The sequence below is a fragment of the Alligator mississippiensis genome, chromosome 12 (genome assembly GCF_030867095.1).
Source record: "Alligator mississippiensis isolate rAllMis1 chromosome 12, rAllMis1, whole genome shotgun sequence".
Taxonomy (NCBI): Eukaryota; Metazoa; Chordata; order Crocodylia; family Alligatoridae; genus Alligator; species Alligator mississippiensis.
The window spans coordinates 40,554,142-40,581,709 of NC_081835.1; the positions used below are offsets into that span (position 1 = coordinate 40,554,142).

Below are 27,568 nucleotides of genomic sequence, written 5' to 3' on the forward strand. Positions count from 1 at the left end.
AGCCACCGCCTTGCTCCTAACGCAAACCTCACTGCGGCGGTTCCTAGGACACGGGGTGTTAACCCAATCGTTGTGAGATTACTTCATTGCTACGGGAAACAGCCAATCAGCCTCTACATCAATCATTCAATTAAACCAATCGGAGCTGTGCTGAAGAGGGAGGGGAGAAATTGTGACGTTCAGAAACTTAACGTCACGACCCGCAGGAGGGGGCGGTGTTGGTTGAGGAAACGTGATAATTTGACCGACAGTTTCTTAACCAATCGCGCTTCTCTCTGTTCCGAGCCTCATTATGGTTGTCCAATAGTTTTTGCCAGCGGTCGGCCGGGGCCGAGGGAACGTGGGTGCGCGCGCAAACCGTTACTATATAAACGGCGGCGGTTGCTTGACGCACGCAGTGAGGCTGGTGCGGTGCTGTGGGCGGTTCGGAGTTGTCTGCAGAGCCGCCATAATGAGGGAGATCGTGCACCTCCAGGCCGGGCAATGCGGGAACCAGATCGGGGCCAAGGTCGGTGGCAGGGGGCGGGCGGGCGGGCCGGTAGTAACCCTCGGTACGCGGGGGCAGTGGCTGACAGGCGGGAGGGCCGCCGCTCGCTGCAACCTCTGACCTGGGTGTGTCTCTTGCAGTTCTGGGAGGTGATCAGCGACGAGCACGGTATCGACCCCACCGGCACCTACCGCGGGGACAGCGACCTGCAGCTGGAGCGCATCAACGTCTACTACAACGAGGCCACAGGTAGGTGCTGCCCCCGCCCCTCCTGCCCCCCCCCCCCCGCACCCCGATTTCCGGCCTCACTCTGCCTCCCTGTTTTCTAGGTGGCAAATATGTTCCCCGCGCAGTGCTCGTGGACCTGGAGCCGGGCACCATGGACTCTGTGCGCTCTGGGCCTTTTGGGCAAATATTCCGACCTGACAACTTTGTCTTTGGTGGGTGTCACAGGGTTTGTTTGGGATTGGGCGGGCAGGCGGGGGGATAGCTTGCCTTGTCTGTAGTGAACTTTATCCTGGCTGTAGAGGACTTCTTTGGAGCAGGGTAAGCTTCACCTAAGGCTTGGCTCTGTTTGAAGTGGTCACAGGTGTTTTGGGTGGGACGTGGACAGGGGCAAGGAGTGAATTCCTTGTCAACACACTTATGATGCATCCAGTTTCTGTTGCAGTGTAATCACTGCGACTTCGAGTTGATCCAAGGGGGCATTGTGCGAACATGGTAATTGGTGTTCAACCTTCTGGCCCTTTAGAGGAATGGTAAGGGGTCACTCCACAAACCAGCACGCTTTTAATATGTCTACTTCTCTCTCACCATTAAACTTCTGGACCTGGAGAGAGCTGTCTGTGCCATATGTTGAGCACCACTGTTTTTAACAGACTTTGCATGTTGAATACTCGCACTATTTCTTTATAGAATAATCTGGAATAAGAACTTTAAATTCATGAACTGCTGTCTTTTTGCCAGACTTGGCTTCAGGCACAGTCATGTCTATTTTTTTTTTTTTTTTTTTTAATATTAATATTGAAACTTGTTCTTTAAAAAGTAATTAAAGAATAATATTTCTTAAATATTGTCACTACCAGGAAATGCATTCTCAAGCACTCCATTTAAAAAAAACCCATCCAAACCCATAACATCAGCAGTGCCTGTAATGTAATGTAAAAATGGTTTTCTTCCAGGTCAGAGTGGAGCAGGAAACAACTGGGCAAAAGGCCACTACACTGAAGGTGCTGAACTGGTTGACTCTGTGCTAGATGTTGTAAGAAAAGAGGCAGAAAGCTGTGACTGCCTCCAGGGTTTTCAGCTTACACACTCCCTTGGTGGAGGCACTGGCTCTGGTATGGGCACCCTCTTAATCAGCAAGATCCGTGAAGAATATCCAGACAGGATCATGAACACTTTTAGTGTTGTGCCTTCACCTAAAGTATCGGACACTGTAGTAGAGCCTTATAATGCCACACTTTCTGTACACCAGCTTGTAGAAAACACAGATGAAACCTATTGCATTGATAATGAAGCACTATATGACATCTGTTTCAGAACGCTGAAGCTAACTACTCCAACATATGGTGATCTGAACCATTTGGTGTCAGCAACCATGAGTGGAGTGACCACTTGCCTACGTTTTCCAGGCCAGCTTAATGCTGACTTGCGTAAACTTGCAGTTAATATGGTTCCTTTCCCCCGTTTGCACTTCTTCATGCCTGGCTTTGCCCCACTCACCAGCCGTGGGAGCCAACAATATCGGGCTCTAACTGTGCCAGAACTCACACAGCAGATGTTTGATGCAAAGAACATGATGGCGGCATGTGACCCACGTCATGGCCGCTACCTCACTGTAGCTGCTGTTTTCAGAGGCCGCATGTCAATGAAAGAGGTGGATGAGCAAATGCTTAATGTACAAAACAAGAACAGCAGCTACTTTGTTGAGTGGATTCCCAATAATGTTAAAACAGCTGTTTGTGACATCCCACCCCGTGGCCTGAAAATGTCTGCTACATTCATTGGTAACAGTACAGCTATCCAAGAATTATTTAAGCGTATTTCTGAGCAATTTACTGCTATGTTTCGCAGAAAGGCTTTCTTGCATTGGTATACTGGGGAGGGCATGGATGAGATGGAGTTCACTGAGGCTGAGAGCAATATGAATGACTTGGTATCTGAGTATCAGCAGTATCAGGATGCTACAGCGGAGGAAGAAGGGGAGTTTGAGGAAGAAGCTGAGGAAGAGGCAGCATAACATTTATGCAGTAGCAATTCCTGTATATTATGTCTAAAGCTGTATGAACTCTTTCCATTCAAAACTTTTTTGTTTTTGTTTGTCTGTATTGTGTGAATCTTTTGCTGTTCCATGACAACTTCATGTCCACTGATGTACAGACAATTAAAGCATCTTTCAAAATGCATGAGCTTGTTGCTTTTGTTTCTGGTAAGCTTTTCGGGAACTGTTGCCAAAGGTCAGCATGTAGTTGTTTCTAATAGCTGGAAAATAAAATGCAGTAAAGTTAGCAAGTATTCATGCAAAAATAGTTTTGATTGGACAAATTTGTGGAACAAAGCTAGACAGCTAGTAAACTCAAAATATATGCCTGCTTGCAAGGAAGGGATGGTGTGGCAAGATGGTGCTCTTGTCAAAGAGCCTGCTACCCTAGAGGTGGTGAAAGGGATTGGGTGGGGGTGGGGGGGGGGGTGCAGAAGAGTCTACATCTAGTTCAAAGACCTGACAACAAGGTTAGTGCATCCCTCCTCCACCATCGCCTTTATGCTTCCTCTGTTAAACATAGGGAAAATCATGTTCCTATACCTTCCCCATGGGGAGCTGAGCCTCCGGCTTCTGCCATGTACAATCTTCACAGCAAGGTCACTAACCCATTGGCAGTGGGTGGGTGAGTGGAGGTAGTCAGAATTTTCGCAATGGCCTTCCATGGGATCCTGTACACCAAAGAGGGGAGAGCAGGTGCTTTCCATGTTGGACACTGGACCACCTTTGCCAGGAGGTGCTGTGCATTTAATGCTTCAGGGAGTGCTAATGATACCAGCCCCCTGCAGGCTCAAAAGACCACGTACCATAGTAACCTGCAGGGCCCTAGAGCAGAGGTGAAGGGCCCTTTTGCCTTCACTACCACCTCCTGGTGCAACAGTATCCCCCCTCAGAAGCTAATTCACTTTCACCTTCCAAAAACACTGATTAGCAAGACCTGTAAAACTGACTATGACAATTACTGGGCAGTTCATCATCATCATCTAGTATGCCTACTATGATTACCATGGCTATTACCATCAGTGATTCATGTCAAACCTGACAAACTTACTCGGTACAAAGCCAGTGTAGAAAGGTATCAATCCAGTGTTGGTGTAAATTCTTTTGTTAGGCCAGTATGTTTGGGGTAGTCTATTATTAGATGTGCACATTGGGTTTCTTGCCGTGTGCTGAAAGAATAAGTAATAGTTTATTTTAAAACGTAGTGTTATACAAACTTGTTTTATCACATTTGCACTCCTAACTATGACATTAACTTTGATGCAGAGCCAGATTCAGGGTTGAATAAAGCAAGACCCTAGGTTCACAACAATATATCTGAATTACAGTGATATGTAGTCCCAGTTTGACCATGACAAAGGTCCTGTGGTAGCTATGGGCCACAACTGGGACTGGCAACAGTGCCACTTAAAGATACAGGTCTTGAAGGTAGGCTGCGAGAGAGCCACAGATGCTAACTGGATCTTCAGTGCCCACAAGGCGATGACCACCTACCATAAGCAGTTCTCACACATCCTCATGGGGGGTGACTCCATAGCACCCCCCATTTGCCTGACACTGATGGTTGGGAACTAGCTGACAATGACTTTGATGCCTCCAGTGAGGCAGAGGGGGAAGACACCTCTCATCCAGGGACTTCAGTGGCACAAAAGTGAGCACAGGAGAAGCAGGAAAAACTTCATGGAGTCTCCATTCTTGTACAAGGGCAAAGAACCAAAGTTTATCACCCCTCCCCATGGTAGAGCTCTGGTGAGACTCATCCATCCATCAGTGCCGTTATTAAAAACTCATTACCATTTGGCCTCTAAAGAGACCAGACTGCAGCTCATCTATGATCAGGACCTGTTTTGCAAGCTTAGACTCAGAATTAAGATACTATTCCTTTAATTATCATCACTCAACCAAAAAGAAAAAAAATGCCATGAGACAAATCTACAGCATGACCCTTGAATATCACACCCCAAAAGCAGAACAGACACATTTCAATGCCCATCTAGCTATCCCACAAATGAACACAGATTCTCAATAGCTTTTTAGGTCTTCTTGAATGTTTCTCATTTTCCCTCCAGTCTATACCCTATGTTTATAGACAGCATAGTCTAATAACTTTTCTAACCTGAGAGGGGCAAGAACCAGGGTCAGAGGCCCAGCTGCCCAGGATAAATCCTAGGGCCAGGGACCCACAGAGAGAGGCACCAGGGCCAGCGGCCCAGAGAGACTGACAACTGATGGGGCTGAAACTGAGAGAGCTAGACCTGAATCTGGGCCAGGGCTGAAGGCTGACAGCCAGAGAAAAAGGAGGTGGAAATTGGGAAGCTTGAGGCTTCTATAAAGGACAGTATTGTATCAAGTAAAACCTGCAAGGCATGGTCACAGCTGTAAGGGATGCTGGAGGCTGTGAAAAGCCCATAAGGCAACAAGTACCCTGGGGCACATAGGGGCCAGGAGGGCCTATCTACTATGGACCAGGTCTGGGCTAGTGGGGTCCAGGAGGGGAGCAGTTGGTGAAGGAAGAACAAGGGTATGTTCTAGGACCCTTAGACCGCTGCCCTTTAACAATCTAATGCATGGTGGTTGAAAGTGGAAGAGAGGGTACCTAGAATCAGGGTAAAACACCTCTGACGCCTGGTCCAGATACAGGCAGTCACACAGTACCTAGCTGTATGTGCATGGAGGGATTTTTAATACTGGCAGGCCTGAGGGTGGAGGATGCAGAAATCAAAGTGAATGTCCTGTTCTGTTTCTGTTTGGGGTGGTACCAACACTGGCTCCCAGGGTCCCCTGCTGTGCCTGTCCTAAGTAAATACCTAAGTATTTACCACCTCTGGGTATCCTGGATTCATGCCCCTTCTCCCCCTCCCACCCCAACTTTTCCAGAATATGTGTAGATGGAGGGGGTAATTAAGATGAGGCATAAGGGGAACAATTCACAACATTCACTGTGAGAATTACTGCTGGTTCCATAGTGGCTCCCTTGGAATTCCCCAGCAATTAGAGGCACCTAGCACTTCATTACTGTGGGATGGTAATGAGTTAATGCAGGGAGGGAGAGTCTAGAAGGCAGCATTTCATTTACAAGCTTTCAGATCACCTACCCTTCTCTGACTCTGAGATTCCTGCCTCAACAGCCCAGGGGACAGGGAAACACAAACAATGCACGTGCAGGCCATGTGTGCAAACAATGCACCCAAGACCACAAGCATCCCAAACCCTCTTCCTGCTCTCCTTGACCCTTCCAGATGAAAGAAGCCATCTCTGCTAGTACACAGTGGCCGTGTCTACATGAGATGCTGGCTGCACAGTAGCCTGTTACTACTGCTCAGTAGCATCGCATGGCATGAAGCATGATGTATCGCTACTAAGCAGTAGTAATGAGCTACTGTGCAGTCAGCATCACCTAAAAGCTGTTCAGTGACACTACTAAGCAGTAACTCCAGTTACTGCTTACTGTGCAGTCATTTAGTACTTGTGCCTCAGGCAGGAGAGACTCAACAGGCTGCTTTGGCCACCTTCCGTAGGCAAAGAGCATTCTCTGTATCACATCATCACATGGTCCACCTCCACAGCCACTGAGTCACCAACACCTTGCTATTGTTTACCCTCTGTAACAATAGGCCAAAGCCCCTGTTACTTTAATAGGGGAAAGCAACAAGATAAATCTGCATTCCGAAGGGGCCGCTGAGCTACTGAGTAAGCAGCACAGCTGTGCAAGGTCCAGCAGAGGAGCAGGAAGCTCACTGAGCTAAAGGGGGGTACCCAGGCAGTAAAACAGCTAAGAGGGGCCATGTGACCAGAAATGAGTAGCACTCATAAGCTCAACCCTGAGCCAGGATAGGTGGTCTGGTCTTGATCCCCTGAAGGAGAGGAGCAATTGCCGGCAGGGAAGCTGAAACCTAGAGAGGGGTTTGCAGTGAATAGAGACTGGTGGATTTGGGTTGGGATACAAGATTATGTTAAAGATTGGTGTGTTGATATTTGTGTTTAAGTTTGACCAGAGGGCTGGATTGTGGCTGTAGGGAAGGATGAAAATCATAGCAGAGGGTGCCTGGTGGGGCACTCTGTTTTAGCAACCTAGCCTGGGGTCAGGGACCCAGAGAGCAGAGGACTAGAGATATGCAGGCCTCTTGGCTTTGGCCTAAGAAGCTGGAGCCCAGGAGGGGCTGCAAACAAATCAGGGCCAGGAGCCTGGATGCAGGTGGAGGCTGCAAAGCCTAAAGCCTCAGAAAGGCTAAAGCCAGAACAGAACCAAGGGCCCAGAGACAGATTAAGGCTGAGAAAGCCCAGGGCCTGGTGGGCAGATAAATGAGAAATTAACCTAGACAGGATGGGGGGCTCAGGGAAATAGACTGAACCTTGCCAGGGTCAAAGCCAAGACCAGGGTCAGGGGCCTGGTGAATTAACAGACAGAAAGAGCTAGAGGGCCTGGAGCAACAAATCTGGAGTGACACCTACAAGGTGTGGGCTGGCTATGGGGGAGCCTGGAGGCTGCAATTAAAGTGCTTAAGGCACAATTAAAGCCAAGAAGACCACGATTAGTGCCCTAAGGCAATTAGGGTCCTAGGCCCTGATCCATGCACAGAGGGCCACCTGAGTGCCAGTAAAGCATGAATAGTGTGACCCAATAGGAAAAAAAAATTGTTAGTGGACTGAGGGTCTGGTGACAAGAAGGACCCAGGGTCTGGCCGAGTAAGCAAAGTAAAACTACAGATGGTACCAGTAGGAGTACTCTGAAGTAGCCTTCTTAAGTGCTAGAATATTTAAATCTAGGTGTGGCAGGAAAGATAGCAAAAGGGGATACTCTGAAGAGCTGGACAGGGTTGCTTCAGCAACTACAGGGCACCATGTCCACCCTCAGGGCAGGTCCTGTCACATCCCAGTGTCCAATGTACCATCCTCCAACACCCCTCCCTGCAAGTCCCACATCACGGCCAACAGAGGAGCATGGTTTCCCTGGGCACCTCCTCATATGGATGCAGCAGCTTGAGGGATCCTCTCCCAGCCCTCAATCTCCCACACAGTGAGCCAGTACTACCAGCAGCAAACACACTTGGGGCAAATGCTAGGCCATGGCTAATAGCAGCAAACCCCACTCAGGGCAGCAGGTGGGCCAGAGCTATTGTTAGCTGCTTGACTTGGGGCAGTAGCCTCATCAAGGCTGCTGGCACCAGCCACCCTTGGCGAAGTATCCTAGAGGCATAGGCAGAGGGAGAAAAAATTATTTGGCAGGGCTAAGCATGTGCATGCATGTGCACCCCCCATCTCACCCCCACAGGTAAGTCTGTGGAGGAAGAGGGGAGGGGAGGGGAGGAGGCAGATCAAGGTGAGGGAGGGAGTGGGGCACAGGCAGGACCCATTCACCCCAGCCCCTGCTCCTGCCTATGCCCCCACTCCCTCCCCACGTCAGGTCCTGCACAGTCGGGGCGGGGCACAGGATAGAGCCACATGTGCCTTGTCCAGGGAGTGCCTGGTGCAGAGGTGGTGGCAGTTCCTGCTGCTGCATGCACCCTGGGAGGGCATGGGGGCTGTATGCCTGGGATCTGTAAATGGCATGAGGGTGGGCTGTGGGCTGGGGCTGCACTGGGCTCTTCCTGATGGGGGGGCTGGGCCATGCTGTGCTTGGGGTGAGCAGTGGTGGCACTGGGAGGGAATTGGGGCCTTAACTCTGCAGCCTTAACCAAGCCTTAACTCTGCAGTAGTATGTTGGGTGGGAGGGGGGGCAGGGGAGGATTGCATGGGTGCACATTACTGCATGGGGATTGTGCAGTCATGAATTGAAGCATGGGAGAGGGATTGCACGAGTATGCATTGCAATGGTAGGTGACTGATGGATCATGCAGTCCCTGGGGAGAGGGGAGCATCTGTGAGGTGTGCAGCCCCTGAGACATGTGGTTCCTAAGGGCTCAGAAACTCAAGCTGGACAATCCTGCTCTACAGCAAGGAAGAACAGTTGTTCTGCTTTTCTATGGCATCATCTCATATATTTGGAATCTATTATCAAGCCCCTTCATTCTCCTTTTCTCCAAGATAAAATACCTAATTGTCTCAGGCGTGCCTTCCAACTCCTTTATCATTTTTGTCACTGGCCCCTGAAACTTCTACAGCTTCTTCACATCCTTCTTAATGTGGAGCCCGGAACTGCACACAATACTATAGATAAGGCCTAGCCAGTGCCCATGCCTCATACCTAATACTCCCTTTATGCAGCCCCAAATTACTTTTGCTTCTGCAGACTTGATTGGGAAGGTATCTACTCCAGCATCCAAATAATTAATTCTTAAGATTCCTGCCCTTATGTTTCACTGTGTTGGAACCTTGTTAAGCATCCAATAGTGTGATTAGGAACAGTCAGCATGGATTCACCAGGGGCAAGTCATGCCTGACCAACCTAATTACCTTCTATGATGAAGGAACTGGCTCTTTGGATGTGGGGAGACCAGTGGATGTGCTATAACTTGATTTTAGCAAGGCTTTTGATAGAGCTGTTGGTATCAAGTAGAGTGCCTCAGGGGTAGGTCCTAGGGCTGGTTTTGTTGCATGTCTTCATAAGTGACCTGGAAGATGGCATAAAGTGCACCCTCAGCAAGTTTGCAGATGACACGAAGCTGGGGAATAGTAGGTATGCTGGAAGGTAGGGCTAGGATTCTGAGTGATGTAGATAAATTGGATTATTGGACCAAAAGGAATCTCAAAGGAGTTTCAACAATGACAAGTGCAAGGTTCTGCACTTAGGACAGAACAATCCCATGCACTGCTACAGGCTGGGGGCTAACTGATTGGGCAGCAGCTGTGAAAAAAAGGATCTGGGGGTTACAGTGGACAATAAGTTGAATGTAAGTCAGCAGTGTGCCCCAATTGCCAAGAAAGCTAATGGCATGCTGGGCTGCATTGGCAGGTATGTTGCCGGTAGGTCAAGGGAAGTGATTATTTCCCTCTATTCAGCACTGGTAAGGCCACATCTGGAGTACTGTGTTCAATTTTGGGCCCCCCCCCCCCCACTACAGAAAAGATGTGGACAAATTGGAGAGTGTCCAGTAGAGGGCAACAAAAATAGTGAGGAGGCTAGGGGACAAGACTTATGTGGAAAAACTGGGGGAACTGGGTTTCTTTAGTCTAGAGAAGAGGAGACTGAGAGGAGACTTAATAGCTTTTCAGCTAGTCTTCAACTACCTGAAGGGTAGGTTGAAAGAAGATGGTTCTCAGTGGTGGCAGATGACAGAACAAGGAGCAACTGTCTCAAGTTGCAACAAGGGAAGTTTAGGTTAGACACTAGGAAGAGTTTTCTCACCATGAGGGTAGTAAAACACTGGAACAGGTTACCCAGAGGAGGTAGTGGAAGCTCCATCCTCACAGGTTTTCAAAACCCAGCTAGACAAAGTTTTGGTTGGGATGATCTAGTTGGGGTTGGTTTTGCTTTGAGCAGGGGGTTACTTCCTGAGGTCACTTCCAACCCTAACTTTCTATGGTTCTGTGATTCTACAAGAGTAGCGATCAACAGCCTGAGAGGAAGGGGCAGGCTGTAGGGGAGGTGGAGCTCTGCATCAGACCGGTGACCTTGCCAGACCAACCTCGACTCATCCATCCTCCTGAGTATCATTATACCATTAAGGCATGGCAGACAAGTGGGGATGATGAGCCAGACATCAAGGTAATTCCAACACAGAAGTGGAGTAGTAAGGTACACACACTCACACAGAGTAAAGAGGATTTTCTATACATAAGAATAGTAACTGAAAAGGCTCATAAGTGGTTGTGGGAAAATGGATTAAATTTAAATTTGATGTAATGTGTAAAATGGAACCAGTGGAAAGTTTCAAAATGAATGTCTGACTTTTATACTGATAGTTGGGACCTGTGACAAAGTGTTTAATGCACCTGACAGTTTAAGAGGAAAAGTGGCCTGCAGGTGGTTAGGGGGGGCTGATTAGAGAGTCACCTGACCAGAAGGGGGCCAGGGTTGAGTCATATAAGCATAGGGCCTGATCCAGTCAGGCAGTTTAGCCCTGCGAGGCAGAAGGAAAAGAGCTCCTGGCAGTAGGGGTGCAGGAGGGCTCCTGAGATGACTGTGGAAGGGGGATAAGCAACACTGCAAGCTTAGGAACATGGGAATATTACCTGGGGCAGAGGGAGACTTGTTTATGCAAGTAGGTGTCCTTGTTTTATGTTGAACCCAGAGAGAGTTTGGTGGTGCTGGTAAGAGGGCTTACTACTGAGCCCTCCAATTTGTACTGGTGGTTCTGGTGGGATTGTGAGGGGTTATTTTTGGAAATCCCATTAGTGCCCTAGGACCATGTGATTTCCCTGAGCCCTGCTAGGGGGCCAGGCTGAAGGTGTAATCAAAGTATCTACAGCCTAGGGAAGGGCAAAGTTTGGGACCAGAGCGCCCAAAACCTAGAGAGGGGCAGAGCTTGTGGGGGCAGAGTGTCTGGAGCCCAGAAGAGGGCAGATCTGGGGGGTGGGGGGTGGGGCAGAGAGCCCAGAGCCTAGAGATGGATAGAGTGTTGCGGGGGGGGGGGGGGGGGAGGGGGCAGAAAGCCCAGAGCCTGGAGAGGAATAGAGCTTGTGGGGCCAAAGGGCCTGGAGCCCAGCAGAAGGCAGAGCTTGGGGGCCAGAGGGTCTGGAGCCCAAAGAAAGGCTAAATTTGGAGCCAGGCCTCCTGAAGCCTGTAGCCTGAGAGGGCCAAGAGGCAAAGTCAGCAACTCATAGCCCAGGAGGATCAAATAAGGTCAGGGAGCCCAGAGGTCTCAACAGTCCTGGGAGTGAGGCCAGGGCCCATGAGGGGCCACAACCAGAGACTGCCAGGGAACCTGGAGATCTCAAGTGGCCCAGGAGTAGAGGCAGGTCCCAGGAGCAGCCAAAGGTCCAGGAGAGGCCACTGCTGGAAACTGACAGGGTCAGGGACCCACAGCCTAGAGGAGGTTGGAGACATGGACCAAGGTCTGAAGCCTGAAAGGAGCTAAGCCAGAGTCTGATGTGGCAAGGCTAAGGATGGAACCCAGAAGCCAGGTCCAGTACCACAGGCCTGAGGTAAAAGGCTCAGCAAAAGCAAAAAGGGAGGAGGCTGAGAAGACCAAGATCCCTACAAAGCAGAGTAAGGGTACAGTGACACCTGTGAGGCATGGGCATAGTGTAAGGGGTGGTTTGGAGCAACTTAATTAACCCTTATGGCTACAGGTGTCCTGGGGGCACTGACAGGCCAAGAGGGCCCACTCAGCTGAGAGCACAAACTCAGAGGCCAGTAGGGTCCAGGAGGGACCTTCTGCTGGTTGGAAGTGACAAGGGCTGACTCTAAGACCCCCTAGGCACGGTCCCTTTCTTAAATATGTTAATAAGACCAAGATGTGGCAGGTGAGGAATAAAGGAAGGGTACCTTAGAGCCAGAGCCAGACAGGAGGCAAACTGCCACCAGGGGGTATCACAGCTTCTCCTGGGGGCACAGTCCTGTTATAGAAACTCGCCTTTGCAGTAGGAAGAGTTAAATGTATATTGAGGTGGCCAGACAGTAGAAGACTTGAATAATCACAGTGGCTGTAGCATGTACAAATCTCACGTGAGGCAGGAACCAAAGCTCTGGTATGGGCTAAGGTGGAAGAATGCTAAAACGCATCACTACAGTTCAGATGGTAGCAGCTCAGAGAAGTGAAGCCCCAGCTTCAAGCTCTAGCTCCCAGAGAAGGGCACAGCTGAGGACCAGACTGCTCATGTGTCTCTTGCCTTTCTGAACTCTGAAAGGAAGGGATGCTGTAGACCTCAAACAATTACTTTAAAACTCCTGGGAGAAACATGTCAGAAGGAATTGAATTGGATTAGACTGCTATAGATCCCTTGTAGGAAAGAAGGCCCATTGCTGACTTCTTAATTTGCTCTTTTTTTCCTTTTTGCAACAGCTGGTACTCCTGTAATGTGAACTGAACTAATGTAGCTGATGTTAACATAGAGTGTAATAATAGTGAAATATAACCATGTTAGTCTTGTCCTGTAAGCAACTTGAAAACTCCATTTTGTATCCTTCTGCTTGACATAAGTGAATAAACTTTGCATAGCCTTTTTGTACGAGTGTGTATAAAAGGGTGAATGGTGAAAGAATGGCATGGAGACACGAGAAGAAGATTTAACTGTTTATGTAAGCAACAAGGCACCAAATGTAAGTTACCAGCCAGTAACCAACTAACGAACGGCTGAAGAACCTCTTTGAAGCTCGAGGGCACAAAGGAGATAACAGAAGAAGAAATTCTGCCAGACGGGCAACAAGAACACTCCAAGGCTAAGATAAGCGGAAGACAAAAGAAGAACAACCGCAAAAACAGAAGCTGGGTATGGAAAAACCCCAAAGCACTGAAACAAAGGATGCCAATCCCTATAAAAGAACACTTTGAAAACGCCAAGTTGGGCGAGTCTCTTTCTCTACTGCTGTTTCATTGGAGCACAGATGCATCTGTTCACCCCGCTCCAGCTGTTATCTTCAAATCTGCCATCTTCAAATCATCATCATCTACTCAATTGGCCACCCTGGGCTCATATTGAGCAACTATTGCTGGTAACTATATCTGGTGTATGTGTGGATGAAATGGTTGTTTTGTGTATGTGTATGTATGTGTGTAATGATGTGTATGATGATTTGTGTGTGTTTGTATGAATGGTGTCCAAACCTCTATGTCTAACTCATGTAATCAATAAATGTGGCACCTTGCCTTATCCTCCTTCATAAAGTCTCGCTCATGATTTGAGCAATTGGCAATTTGAGTAACACTCCTGAGAGGGGCAGACTTGCAAATAACTTAGCTGGAGGGCTGAGTGGGTGTGTCTACATGAGACGTTTTACTGCACAGTAGATTAGTTTACTGTGCAGTAAAGCATCACCATCTACACATGCTTACATTTACTGCACAGTAAATTAGGCTACTGAGCAGTTAGCGACTATCTGTAAATACAGGTAGTAAAATACATGCAAACTACACACCTGTAGACTCTGACTGAGAGCAAATTTGCCCACAGTCAGCCTAGCCAACAGAGGGCCACAGGGGAGAGGGAGCTCTCTGCCCCTGGTCCTGGTGCTGTTCAGCTCCCTGGCTGCCCCCAGGAGCTGGAAGCTGATCAGCACCAGGACTTGGGAGTTTTCTGCCCCCTGTCCAGGCTTCCAGTTCAGAGCTGGCTGCTCCAGGGAGTGAGTGGGGGCTGGGAATTCTGTCCAGCAGATTCCCAGCCCCTGCCTGCTCCCTGGCACAGCCACCTGTGCATGGTGCAGAGCTGCTTTGGGGCACAGGAAAGACTGGATTCCTAACCCCTGCCTGCTCCCTGGAGCATCCAGTTCCCTGCAACATGGTACTGCTCAGGGGAAGAGGTGAGGGATAGATTTCTAGCTCCCACTTGCTCCCTGGAAGAGCTGGCTTCATGCTGAGCAGGGCAGCTGCCAGCAAGACTCGTGCCCCCCCCCTTCTCCTGCTTGGCAGAAGGCTTGCCTGCAGCTGCCCCACACCCCAGACAACTCCCAGCAACCCCCTGCTGGGCACAGAAGCACTTCTCAGCAGGGAGCTTGCTGGCATTTGTGTATCCAGATAAGCACAGGGCAAGAGAGCTCTGCCCGCTGCTGAGGCAGCTCTCTCCTGGCCCTGTGCACATCAAGTCCCCTCCCAATGTTCACAAAGCCAGGACACTGCTGCTGTTGCAGCTGGCAGAGTGCTGCTGACCCTCTGCCCATTGGGACTACCCTATGCCCCTTACCAGAACCTGGGCTAGCACCAGGAGGAGCCTGGAACTCCTCCTGGCTACTGTAGGGGGCAGAGCAGGATTTTCACCCATTGGGTGAAAATCTGCTCCCTAGAGGGAACACATGTAGTTGTTTTCCTAGGTAGGCTTACTGCACGGTATTTTTGCTTTGAATTAATAGCACATTTAGACCCACCCAGTGGGCGCATCCACACATGCAGGCATGTTCTCTTGCACCAGCTCAAATAGAAGCAGTGCAAATTTGAAAGCAGAAAAAAGAAGAGATGGAAAAGCACAGTGATTAGCTACATCAAGAATGAGCACTAGAAGAAATATGAAAGTACTGGCTGGTAGGGCAGATTTTGTCAGGCTAATGCTGGCTGGGAAGTTTAATTGGAATGATTTTCTGATTTTAAAATGTCCTTTTTACAAACTTAAAAAAAGTTCAGGAGACCCAGTCTCTTGTCACTTTCAGTAGTTGACATGAATATTTTCAGAGGATAGTGCAAGAAATTCTGCTTTGAGAAAGGAAAAAGAAAGGTATAAGGAAAATAAATGGAATTTGTATAATAAAAACTGTTGTATACTTGAAGGAATTTGGGCAGAAGAAATTATTGGTATTTGGATTAATAGCATTTGAAGAGACAGGGCTGAGGCCCTGCACTAGGTTGTCCCAAGATCAGAGAGGAAAAACAGAAAACATGGCTGTTATTAAGACAAAGCTGCAAATTCTTGTTACTGTTTCCAGTGCCAGAGAAGTAAACTCACTTGTACAACTTCCTGTGGACTTGCCTATGATTACACTAATTTGCGCAAAAATGGTTAAACTTGTTGAAAATTCCAGAAAATCCAACCCTGGACTCAGTGGAGAGTGATATATTAGACATAGCCATGGCACAAGAAGCAATTCCATCTTCAGGTTCTCCATCTGTCTAGTTTATTAGAACTTCCAGAAAAATGCATAGAGTGGAATAATTAAAAACCCTGAGAAATTTACTGAAAGCTATTGATTCTCTTTGGGATTAGTTTTGTTGACATAAGTGATAATAGAGGAAAAATTAAGTGTAGTTGTAGGGAAGACGTATGTGACAGTAGCTCTGAGTGTATGTGGGGAATTAGTTAGGAGAATTTGAAATGGTCATTCTTCAATACAGGCAGTCCTCAACTTGTAACATTTTGAGTTACAAGGTTTTGACTTACAACATTTATAAATTGACACCCTGTTTCAACTTGCTGACCTCAGTTTCTACTTTATAATGCTTGATCCGATGCTACACCATGCCAGCAAACAAGTTCGCTGGACCGCCCATCTCCCTAGAGAACATTTGTCCAAACTTTCTTGGACACTTTCTTTAAGAAAGCAGACAAGACTCCAGAAAAGCCTGCAGCCAAGACTCCTGAGAGTCCTTCAAAAAGTCCAACCAAGAGCCCTTCAAAAAGTCCAGCAAAGTCACCTCAAAGAAGTCCTTCCAAATCAATATGATTGCTATTTACAATATAAATACATTTCAGGAACCAATTGTGTCGTAAGTCCGAGGACTGCCTGTACAGTAAAGTCTAATAAGATCAGAGAGCAGGCTAGTGCCACTAGATGGATACAATGTGAAAGTAAAATAAGATTCCCTTATGTTAACATGAGGACCAACACCCCACTGGTCACTGAGCTACAAGAAATGTTCAAGTAATATTAAAAATGAAAATGTTTTATTTCAGAAATACCAAAATTAAGTGTTTAATCTTTTCCATTTGGTTTCCTTTTTTCCCATTTTTTCCAGCTGAAATTTTTTTATGTATTCTAACCAAATTGGCCCTGGGAGCAGCGTGAGACGCACGGGTCGAGGCCCGTCACACCCCCGCACCCCAAGGCCCCCCCAGCGACCCCCAGCAGCCACCGAGCACCCTGCCGATCCCCGGCACAGCCAGAGGTAAGCGGGGCCCGTGGAGGGAGGGGCTACCGTAGATCAGCTGCAGGGACGCAGCTGAGAGGAGCGCAGGAGGGTCTTGCCCCGTCCCGGCTCCTACTTGGCCCAGCCCCCCAGGGAAAGTAAAGAGGAGGAGAGGGTTCCTACCAGTTCCTCTCCGGTGGGGCAAAATCTCCCAAATCCCCGGGCAGGGCTCCCCCTTGCTCAGGAGCAGCCTGGTGCCGGCGGCGGGCCCATTGCGCATGCGCGCAGTTTAAAAGGGCCCGCCAACAAAAACCCCCTCAGTTTGGCCCCGGGAGCAGCGTGAGACGTAGGGGTGAAGGCCCGTCGCACCCCCCCTCCCCCAGCAGCCGCAGAGCACCCCGCCGACCCCCGGCACAGCCAGAGGTAAGCAGGGCCCGTGGAGGGAGGGGCTAGTGTAGATCAGCTGCAGGGAGCCGCTGAAAGGAGCTGAGGAGGATCTCACCCGCCCCGGCTCCTACTTCGCTCAGCCCCCCAGGGAGTCACGCAACTGGAGCCTCATGAACAGGCCGCGCAGTGTGGGAGTTTGCGCAGGAGGGTGAGCGGAAAGGCCCGAGGCCCTGTCAGTGAGCCCTAGGGAAGCTAGTCCCATCAGTAGCCAGCCTCCCGGCGGCAGGATGCGGATGGGCACATGCTGCACCCCGAGGGCCCCCTTGGAGTCTGCGGCCTCCCCCTCTGGCACCTCAGAGGTCTCCACCCAGATGGAGCCCATGGATCTGGGCTCCACGCAGACAGAGCCCCTGGCTTTTGACTGCGGGGGCTGCCTGGCACGTTTCCAGGCTCATGGGACCGGGAGCACGGCCATCTCCCCTTGTGGGATTTGCTCCACTTTGGAGTCTCTGGGGCACCAGACAGAGGAGCTCCAGGCCGCAGTCCAGAGACTGTGTGCCATCAGGGATGGTGAGCAGGGGGTAGATTCCTACTGCCAGGCCCTCCACCTTCTGGAGGTGGAGGGTAGACCAAGGTCACCTTCCAGGACAAAGGAAGACCCAGGAATCTCCCATATTGTCCAGCCAAGGGGTTGGACTAAGGTGGTCAAGGGCCCCAAGGCCCACCGCACCACGGTCCCCTCTCCTTTGGGGCTTTGCAACAGGTACGAGCCTGCGGAGATGCCAGCTTCTGCAGGCAAGGGAGGATCACCCACCCCTACTCTCCCTAAGATGAAACACAGAGTGCTCGTCATGGGATACTCCCTCCTGAGGGGGACTGAGGGAGCAATCTGCCACCTCGACCCCCTAGCCCAGGAGGTCTGCTACTTCCCAGGGGCCCGCATCCAGGACGTAGCCGAAAAGGTCGCAAAGATTCTCCAGCCCTCCAACCGCTACCCTATGTTCCTTATCCTTGTGGGCACGAATGACATGGCTTGGAGCAATCCCAGCCAGGTCATGAGAGAGTACATGGGCTCTGGGAGCAGGGGTTAGGGGTGCACATGGTCTTTTCCTTGCTCCTCCTGGTTGTGGGTCATGGGCTGAGGAGGGAGAGATGGGTTAAGGTAGTCGATCAGAGACTGTGGCACTGGTGTCATCATAAATGTTTTGGCTTCCACGATCACAGCCCACTCTTTGGTGAGGGAGGCAGTGGGTTGCTGGGAAGAGAGCCTCCACATCACTCTGCTGGGGAGGAGGCTTTTCTCAGCTAGACTTGCTGACCTGCTTGACCAGGCTTTAAACTGAGCCCGCCAGGGGATGGGGGGAGTACTGCCACTGCAAGCCCACTGGACAGTTTTTGTAAACTCAGCAGGCTAAGGCACTCAAGGGAACCCAACCCTACCCGAGCCCCAGAGCAATCTGTAGGAAAAGCAAGGGCCCCCAGTGGGACACTTACGTGCCTTTACACCAATGCCAGGAGCCTGCGGAACAAATGGGAGGAAATGGTCCTCCTGCTAAACCAAAAGGATTACGATTTCATAGGGATAATGGAGACCTGGTGGGACTCCACCTATGACTGGGCTACAGGTATAGATGGCTATACCTTGTCCAGGAGAGATTGTGCGGGCAAAAGGGGCGGGGGGGCAGGGGGGTAGCTCTCTATGTCAAGGAAAGTTATGCGTCCCTGCAAGCTGACACTGGCACCCAGGGGGGACAATTGGAGACTCTAGGTAAAAATCCATGGCGAACAAGGCACAGGGGACACAAAGGTGGGGATCTACTACAGACCTCCTAGCCAGGATCAAGAGCTTGATCAAGAATTCACCAGGGAACTAGCTGAGACTGCACACTCCCTGTGCATGGTAGTTGAAATCTCCCATGACAACCAAGACATCTCATGGGAAGAGCACTTGGCCACATCCGAATGGTTGCAAAGCTTCCTCGTGTGTGGATGAGCTCTATCTGACTCAAAACGCCTATGGACCAACGAGAGGCAAAGCCACCAGAGGTGGTGCAAGCTCCTACTCTGGATTCCTTTAAAAGTCAATTGGACATTTATCTTGCTGGGATCCTGTGACCCCAGCTGACTTCCTGCCCCTCGGGCAGGGGGCTGGACTCAATGATCTTCTGAGGTCCCTTCCAGCTCTAATGTCTATGAAATCTATGAAATCAGATTCATGAATAATTTGGGGTTGACCAAAATAATATTTTTAGCAAATAAAAAATTTGCCAAAATAATTTAATCCCATCCTTGGTGGGAAAACATTGGGTGTTTATAAACATGCTTGGGTGTGGGGGAGCTTCAATTTGAGTAGCTCCAAGAGGCGCTCTAACTGAAGTGCCTGGAGTATCTCATGTATCAGCGCCCTCATGCTTCAAAATGGTGGCATCGATGGAGCTTTAGATAAAGCTCCCCTGCTGCCATTTTTAAGCATGGGGACACTGATACATGAGACACTGGAGACTGCTGGAGTGTGTCACTTACCATGCTCCAGACTCAATTAATTGTAATTATAGCGCATTGGAGCAGCCTCGCTGCTCATGTATAGGCACCCATTAAGTCATTTGTCTTTTGTGGAGTGTAAAAAGAAGGTGGTGCTTCACAGGGAGCTAGTAGACATAAGAACTGTTGTATTGGAGTTTAAAGGATAGTATTGCAAACCCCCAAGGTGGGGGAGGGGTGTGCGGGGTGGCCGCGAGTTCTGACCAGTGGTCAACGACCACTCACAGATGCCGCTGGCAGCGTTGGCAGTGGCCAGAGGCAATCAGTGACCACCTGCAGATGCGAGTGAGGGCTGGTGAACAGCGACCACCCACAGGCACCGCTGGCAGCCATGGCAGCAGCTAATTGGAAGGGATGCACTGCCAATCTCAGGGGGTGCATGTGTACTCACCTGCCCCCCACCTATGCATCACCAGTGTAGCTAGGCCTTCTAGCTTAGGCCCATTGGGTTGGACCTGGCTTTGAGACACTTGCTTCACTTGTCTCTTCCAGTTGCTGGGTCCCTTGCCTCTCTGTGACTGCGCCCTCGCTGGCCCCTGGCCCCTCTGTGGCAGTGCCCTCGCTGGGTACTAATGTAGCCTACTCCTTCCCTTATAGCCTCATCTTGATACACCTTGGAAAACTGTAACATAAGCCCCTGGGCTACAACATAAGCAAAACAGTAAGGCTGTGTGAAAAAGCACCATTCCGTTTCGACTTCTGTTTTACCTTTTCGAAGGGACAGTGTTTCATTTTGTCATTTTGTTTTGTTTTGAAGCACTATTCCATTTCATTTTGTCAAAACTGTTTCACTGTTTTTACGTTTCACCCATAGGCTATAACAGGGAATCATGAAAATGCCTATAACTTTATCATTTCATGCCTGATTCAAATGCAAATTACAGGGATGGTAGCCCCTTCTGATGGCATAAAGCCTGTCAAGTGTCAAGGAGATAAGTGCAGGAGTTTCTGGGAAACTGCACCTCAAGGTGCTGACAAGCAAAACTCGTGTTATGTGCTGGCAGTGGCAGCCTCCTGTCATCCTGCATGCAGATCTAGAGGCCCACACCCCTGGGAGGGCTGTGGGGTTGTGCCGGACTCCTCCCGGTGTGCAGGCCCCCGGATCTGCACTTGGGATGACAGGAGGTTGTCACCTGGGACTGGCGGTGGGAGCAGCCTGCGCCCAGGGCCAGGAAGACTGGTGCTGCTGCTAGCCCCAGGCAGCAGCAGCAGCAGCCTCCTGTCATCCCACATGCAGATCTTGGGGCCTGCACCCCTGGGAGGAGTCTGGCAGTGCTGGGAGGGCAGGTTGAGCTCTGTGGGGCTGGCGGAGGTGCTTGGAGTGCAGCCCTGTCTCCCCCTGCCTCCCGCTGCCGGGCTGCACTCCAAGCAGCTCCGCCAGCCCATGAAGCTCAGCCCGGAGGCAGGAGGCGGGGAGAGCCAGAGCTCCACTCCGAGTGGCTCTGCCAGCCCCACGGAGCTCAGCCCGGCAGCAGGAGGCAGAGCGCAGCCCTGGCTCTCCCCTGCCTCCTACTCCCAGGCTGAGCTCTGTGGAGCTGGCGGAGCTGGTTGGAGTGCAGCCCTGGCTGTTCCCCACCTCCTGCCACTGGGCTGCGCCCCAAGTAGCTCTGCCAGCCCCACAGAGCTGAGCCTAGTGGTGGGAGGCAGGGGAGAGCCACTGGCCCAGGCCACACTCTGAGCAACTCTGCTACTGGCTCTCCTTCTACTTCCCACTGCTGGCTGAGTTCCATGGGGCTGGCAGAGCCACTTGGAGTGCAGCCCTGGCTCCAAGCACAGCCCTGGTGAGCACAGCCCAGCGTCTGGAAGCTACGTAGCCCCACGAAGCTGAGCTGACAGCAGGAGGCAGCGGAGAGCCGGTGGCAGAGCCGCTCTGAGCACAGCCCTGGCCAGTGGCTCTCCCCTGCCTTCCACCACCAGGATCAGCTCCATGGGGCTGCAGAGCCTCCAGCCACTGAACTGTGCTTGCCAGGGCTGTGCTCAGAGCCAGGGCTGCACTCCAAGCAGCTCCATCAGCCCCATGGAGCTCAGCCTGGTGGTGGAACTTCTCAGAGCGCAGCCCTGGCGAGCACTGCCCGATGGCGGGAGGCTCTGCAGCACCACAGAGCTAAGCCTGGTGGCAGGAAGTAGGGGAGAGCCACTGGCCAGGGTTGTGCTCAGAGTGGCTCCATCACTGGCTCTCCTGCCGCCTCCTGCTGCCAGGCTGAGCTCCATGGGGTTGGTGGAGGCGCTTGGAGCACAGCTCTGGCTCTCACCTGCCTCCTGCCACCAGGCTGCTTCGAAACTCGTTTCATTTGAAGCTGTTTCAAAGCCTTCTGTTTCATTTTGATTTCGCTGTTTTGAGCTCAAAATGCACCAAAACAGTTTTCAAAAGAAACACTCATCAAAATTTCACACAGCCCTACAAAACAGTAGAAGCAGCCCTCTGCCCCTTTAAGAGGGCAAACCTTCCATTCTAGGGCCAGTGTACCTCCCAGCATGGCTCCTTGTGAGCGCCTTGGGCCTAAGTCTTCTTGCAGGCAGCAAAGCAGGAAGACCCAGTGCAGCAAGCATGGGTAGCCTGACTTGCTCGCTCAAGCCCCGGATTTATATGCACCCAGGGCCCTGCCTACATCCCGCCAGGTGACTGCCAAGGCTGGCTGCTAATCACTTAATTATCCCAGTTGCCCCAGCAACTGGCAGCTGCTGCCCCCTGCCTAGCCTACAGTGCTCTCTTGCTGGGCTGTTTCTCTTAACGTAAGAGAGAGCTCTCTGTTACAGATGGGTCACTACCCAAGTCAGTTTACTGAAATACTGGTTGTGGACATGACTTACCTGATTTATGTCAAATTCATTCATGGCCTCTTTAACTCCCTTGAGGTAGTTAACACCCATAATCCAGGTGAAGCGGGGAATGAATCCAGTATAACCTTTAGGTGAAGATGATAAAAGAAAATAATTCCTTCTTAGGAACACATCTATGGAGGGCAATGGGTGTTCAGCAAATATACAACCAGGAAAGCTTGGGAGGTGCCATTTAATAGCTTGTTATAAGTAAGGTCAGATACTTTACACCTTAATTTTAATTAGATATTTGCAAAGTGGTTGTTTTGAAATGTTCTTTTTTTTTTTTTTTTTTAACCACCCCAGGGAAATTACTATGAATTAAATGGATCTTTTTGTTCATACATGGGTTCTATGTGATATGAATAAAAACACTATTTTCTTATAACCAAAAGACCTACCATGGCCTTTCACTCTTAGGAGTGATTCTGTGTAAGTGGTTTGGACCCAGTTGAAGCACTGATACCAAAGATCCTCAGCTATATGCTGCTAGGAAACACATAGGAAGTCTTGAGTCTCTACTGAGGGATTGATTCATACATGAGGTTTGAGATGCAGTCCTGCAACACAGACTCTTTACAAAGGAAACTGTAGTAGTGACCAGACAGAGCCCCGTACTTACTGGGGGGGGGGGCAAAGACCACCAGTGTGTTCCATGGGTGGCAGGTTTGCAGCCCGCTTGGTAAGAAAGCAGCAAGCCCAAGAGATGCCAGAGTGTCCTGCTGCTCCCCTGCCTCTGGGGCAGGATCAGTGGTCAATGGAAAGCAGACTTGCCACTGGTCCCTTCTCCAGGGCACAGTGAGAACTGGAGCCCAAGTCCCTTGTGGCCATGGAGTCCCATGCGGTCAGGCAGGTAGGCGGTGTGGGTGAACAGCACCACCTAGGGCCCAAGAGTTGCAGATACAGGAGCTGATGAGCCTGTCTGGGGTTCTCTACACCGCTAGCAGTGAGCATAGGGCACATGGGGGGAGGCAGAGATCTGGGTTGGCCCAGGCCAGCCCAGAACTTCTGATATAAGAGAGTACCAGCCTCAGATGGGGGGAACACTGGCCCTGGCACTGGCCTATACCACATTTCCCCACCAGAATGCAGGACCCAGATAAAGGACTTGATGGCTAACCCTGTCAAATATACGCTCGCTCAAAAAGAGACCCAGTATTTGGGCTTCCAAGTAGGACAAGGAAAGATAAAGCAACTAATTGGAAAACAAAATACAGTCTTTTAGAGACTATAAACAGCCTATAACAAAAAAACACCTAAAAACAGTCAGATCCTTTGTGGGACTTGCAAATTATTATCGTAAGTTCATCCCTCATTTCTCAGAAATAGTGGCACTTCTAACGGCCTTGACTAAGTCCTATGTATCCTGCAAGATCAAATGGAACTCAGTGGCTCAGGGCGCATTTGAGCAAATAAAGCAAGCTCTATGCCAAAAACCAATCTTACACGTGCCAAACTTTGACCAAACCTTTATTTTACAGATAGATGTATCAGCTGTGACCCTAGGGACCATATTAATTCAGGAAAAGAAGGGAACTGAGCACCCGATTGGATACACTAGTTGTACATTTTTAGAATATGAACAAAAGAATTTTACAGTAGAGTGGGAGTGCTTAGCAATTAAATGGGTGGTGGACCTTTTTCTCCTACTACTTGCTGGGGAGATTATTTGTTCTGGTCATGGACCACATTGTGCGCAAGTGGCTCCAGTTGGCAAAGACAGAAAATGCACATATCACTAGATAGGCACTGGCTCTACCACCTTTCTGTTTTACAGTGCAGCACCAGCCTGGCAAGAAAAACATTGTGGCTGACTTTCTATCATGCAAAGATGAGGAGGAAACAAAGTCAAGCATAAAAGTGCATGGGTCAAAAGGCAGTAAGTTGTGTGCCCACCAACTTAAAGTGGGCGGGGGATCTGTAGCAGTGACCCGTCCAAGCCCCATATTAACTGGGGTAATGAACGCTGGTGTGTTCCATGGGTGGCAGGTTCGCAGCCAGCCCAGTGGGAAAAGCAGTGAGCCTGAGGGCCACTAGAGCATCCTGCTGTTCCCCTGCCCCCAGATCAGGATGAATGGTCAGCAGGAAGCAGGCTTGCCGCTGATCCTTTCTCCAGAGCAGAGTAAGAGCTGAAGCCTGAGTCTCACGTGACCATGAAGCCTAGCCAGCCAGCCAGGCAGGTGGCATGGGAAAACAGCACCGCCTAGGGCCCAGGAGCCACAGGTACAGGAGCTGTTGAGCCCATCTGGGGCTCTCAACACTTGGCAGTGAGTGTATGGCGCATAGGGGCAGGCAGAGATCTGGGTTGGCCAAGGCCATCCCAGAACTTTTATATAAGAGAGTACCGGCCTCAAAGGAAGGAGGAACACTGGCCCTGGCACTGGCTTATGCCATTTCCCCACCAGAATGCAGGACCCAGATCAAGAACCAGCAAGTCGCCAACTCTGCGGGAGGAACTCTGACTGTCCCCCAGCTGACAAAGGTCAGATACCCATAGAGGCCACATTGGGGTTTGTGGTACTGGTGGCCGCAGAGTATCCAAAGGGCACAGCCCAAGATGGGCCAGCCCACTCAGGCTTAGGGGAGGATAATTCTGAAGAGCCCACTCATTTGGGAAAGGCAACTGAGGTGCACCATTGGGCCAACAAGAAGCCTGAAGCAGGCACAAACTGTATTACCTGAGTTATAGTTATGTATTTGGTTGTCTCTGTTGCAGACATGTGCATCTAGCAAATGAAGCTAACAAGACCAGATGCCCAGGCTGATCTCCGAGAACACCTGAGTGAAAAGGGGTGGGGTATAGAGGAGATGGAGCCCCACAGAAGACTCACAACCATTAGGACCCACATCAACAAAACCCAGAATATCAGGTACCGCCTCCTAACAGCTTCTTTTAGTAACACCAAGTCATACAGATAAGGGAGAAGTAGACACCCATGAAGTGGGGCTACTCGGCCAGGGTCCCTCTACAGAAACACTTAACATTTATCAGTGTTCAAGAAGTACTTCCCCACAAGGCTGCATTTCTCCATTCAAAGGAGATCCACGTGTTTTCTGTGAAAATTATATCAACTGAAACTCATCAAGTATAATCAAAGAAATCACCAGCAGCTCACAAAAATATATATTTTTCACCCCTGGGAAGCTGCTACTAGTCGTGGGGGAGTCAGAGATGTGATACATGCTGTCCTTGTTATGCTGAATGACATCATTGCAATTTCAAGAGTCACATAAGATGTGTGTCATCAGAAATTCAAGAGCATACAGGTAGTTAGCTATGTTAGTCTAAAGTCAATCAGAAATATTTACCCTGCCATCAGAAATTCAAGCCATCTGCAAAGAAGTTAGAGGATGGTATACCTCCAGCCACCACAAACACTGTCACTGATCTGAATCAAATTTTAGTCTGTGGAACATTCTAGGACTGTGCGAAGCTTTGGTTGCTGATTCTATTCGGAGACCTGATTCGGTGGCCAAAAATCTGAATCGAATCAGGAGACCCTTTAATCTCTCCAAATCGAATCAGAACCCTCCGAATCAATTCAGAGAGATTTGGAAAGATTTGGTGATTTGGGCACAGACACAGCTTTAAATGTTTTTTCTACATACCTTAAAGTAGCAGGCAGCTCATGAATGCTGCAATGCTGGGGCGGATGGCGTGTTCTCAGCAGTAGACCCAGAAGTGGACCAGAAGCACTTCCGGTCCACTTCTGGGTTCGCCAGGGGGTGTGCTGGGGGGGGACCCCTGTGCCCTCCCGACTCAGCAACAGGTGCCTTCTGGGTCTGGGGGGCACCCGGGGTCACCCCGCAGCCAATCACCAAGCTGGGGGAGCATGGGGGCCCTCCAGAGTGCTCCCTGGAAGACCCAGAACTTCTGGGTTTGCCACCAAGCATGTGGGGGACCCCACCATGCTCCTGTGGGACACTCCATCCATCCTTGCATTGCAGCGTTCACAAGCCATGCCTGGAACCTCAAGGTAGGTAGAAAAAACATTTAAAGCTGTGTCTATGTCTGAACTGCTGATTCTCTGAATCAGCATCAAATCTTCAGATTCAGATTTGGCCGAATCAAATTGGGGACAGTGATCCAAATCAATGAATCAAATCACTGTCCCTGATTTGGGCCGAATCCAAATCCGAATCGAATAGGGCCTGTTTCACACACCCCTAGAACATTCACAGATGTCTATAATAATAGTGTAGAAATACTGCCCCTACAAAAAAGTACCTACATTACAATGATGCTCCAAGTGTTTCATGTTTCATGGAAATAGACTCTGGACCTGAGTTTGCCTTAATTCCAGAAGGGACATACAAACTGCTGTGGTCTCAAAACAATCTGCTTATTGTCATTTGCAACGCAAGACTTGTGTACTACAATAAACACGCAGTTGACTTAATGTTATATCAGCATCCACTGTGGGAAGGATCAAGGGGTCCCCTACTTCATAATTGCCAGAGGATAGCAAGCAAGTGTCACAGGGCAGTAAGGTGAGCCTGCTCCTTTAAAGGCAGAAGCAGCCTAGCTGGAGACCACAGTGAGGGAGGCAGAGCTCTGCAGCTGCAGGTTGCCGGGGCAGTGGGCTAATGAGGAAATTAGCTGGCACCTGCACAGTCAGCTGACTGGAAGGAGGCAGAGCCCTGGGCACATATAAGCCCCAGGGCTAGAGGTGCCAGGAATTAGTTCTCTGGCACCCACCAGGGGAAGCAGCCCCTGCATGAAAGAGCTACCTGGAGATGTTTGGGGGCCTGACCTGCTGCCTGCAAGATTAATAGGGCTTTAGGAGCTTATAAGGTACCTGGGACTCAGAGGCACACAATACTAAGGGAGAAGTTTGCCTTCTTAAAGGGGCAGTGTGGCCCCCATTGTTATTGTTATGTTCTAGCCCAGGGGCTTGTGTTTCTGTTGTCATTTGCACCGGTGGACCAGAATGAGGCTAATAGGGCAGGAGGCGGCCTCATTGTGGCACTCTATTGTGTAGAGCCCCAGCACCAGAGGGGCGCAAGCTGCAGAGGCCCAGAGAGCACAGTGCCAGAAGGGCGCCACAACAGGGGTGCACAGAGCCCAGTGCTGGAGGGATGCAGCAACAGGGCCCAGTGGCAATAGGAGGCTGAGTTCAACCAAGGCCTCATCAGAGGGTCAATATTTATATATCACCTATGAGGCATGGCGAAGGGGAGGTTTTGGAGCCACACACCTAGCCCATAAGGTTTAGGGTGTTCTGTGAAGCACCAACTTGAAGCGGGACTCGGCAAGGGATCCAAGAATGTGCAGAGTCTAGTGGGGTCAACAGGACCATGGCCACATAAACTCACGGGCAACCTCCCTATTTGCTATCTTAACCAACAAGATGTAGAAGGCATCTGCAGGGTGAAGATGGCCCCGTCACGGAGCCCTGGGGGCATCACGGCCATCCCTGGGGACCCCACACTGTGACAGCACGCTTGCTAGGTAAGGAACAGTTCAAAACACTGGACACT

At 50.2% G+C, this 27,568-nt stretch overlaps 2 protein-coding genes across 5 annotated transcripts in view; one reads left to right on the forward strand and one right to left on the reverse strand.

The window, feature by feature from the left end:
- The first annotated feature begins 386 nt into the window (after positions 1-386).
- Positions 387-2,895, forward strand: LOC102575024 (tubulin beta-4B chain). The gene is made up of 4 exons (XM_059716135.1): positions 387-508; positions 628-736; positions 817-927; positions 1,669-2,895. The coding sequence occupies exons 1-4, from the start codon at positions 452-454 to the stop codon at positions 2,727-2,729; spliced, it is 1,338 nt and encodes a 445-aa protein (XP_059572118.1). The 5' UTR covers positions 387-451; the 3' UTR covers positions 2,730-2,895.
- CIMIP2A (ciliary microtubule inner protein 2A) overlaps positions 2,711-27,568 on the reverse strand; it is a 68,487-nt gene continuing 43,629 nt past the window's right edge. For 2 of the 4 annotated variants that reach the window (XM_014607957.3, XM_059716133.1), the window contains exons 6-8: positions 22,079-22,173; positions 3,802-3,919; positions 2,711-2,971 (exon numbers count right to left, since the gene is read on the reverse strand). In XM_014607957.3, the coding sequence (XP_014463443.1) occupies positions 2,886-2,971; positions 3,802-3,919; positions 22,079-22,173 (299 nt within the window). In that variant the 3' untranslated portion in view covers positions 2,711-2,885. Of the gene's footprint in view, positions 2,972-3,293; positions 3,422-3,801; positions 3,920-16,522; positions 16,626-22,078; positions 22,174-27,568 lie in introns of those variants that run through there. The other 2 variants (XR_009456128.1, XR_002093356.2) reach the window with 2 other exon arrangements.

Excerpts from the sequence above, each read along its gene's own strand:
- LOC102575024 (XM_059716135.1), top strand. The coding sequence starts at position 452 with ATGAGGGAGATCGTGCACCTCCAGGCCGGGCAATGCGGGAACCAGATC. Across the intron at positions 509-627 it reads GGAACCAGATCGGGGCCAAG|TTCTGGGAGGTGATCAGCGA; the intron begins GTCGGTGGCAGG and ends TGTCTCTTGCAG. Across the intron at positions 737-816 it reads CTACTACAACGAGGCCACAG|GTGGCAAATATGTTCCCCGC; the intron begins GTAGGTGCTGCC and ends CCTGTTTTCTAG.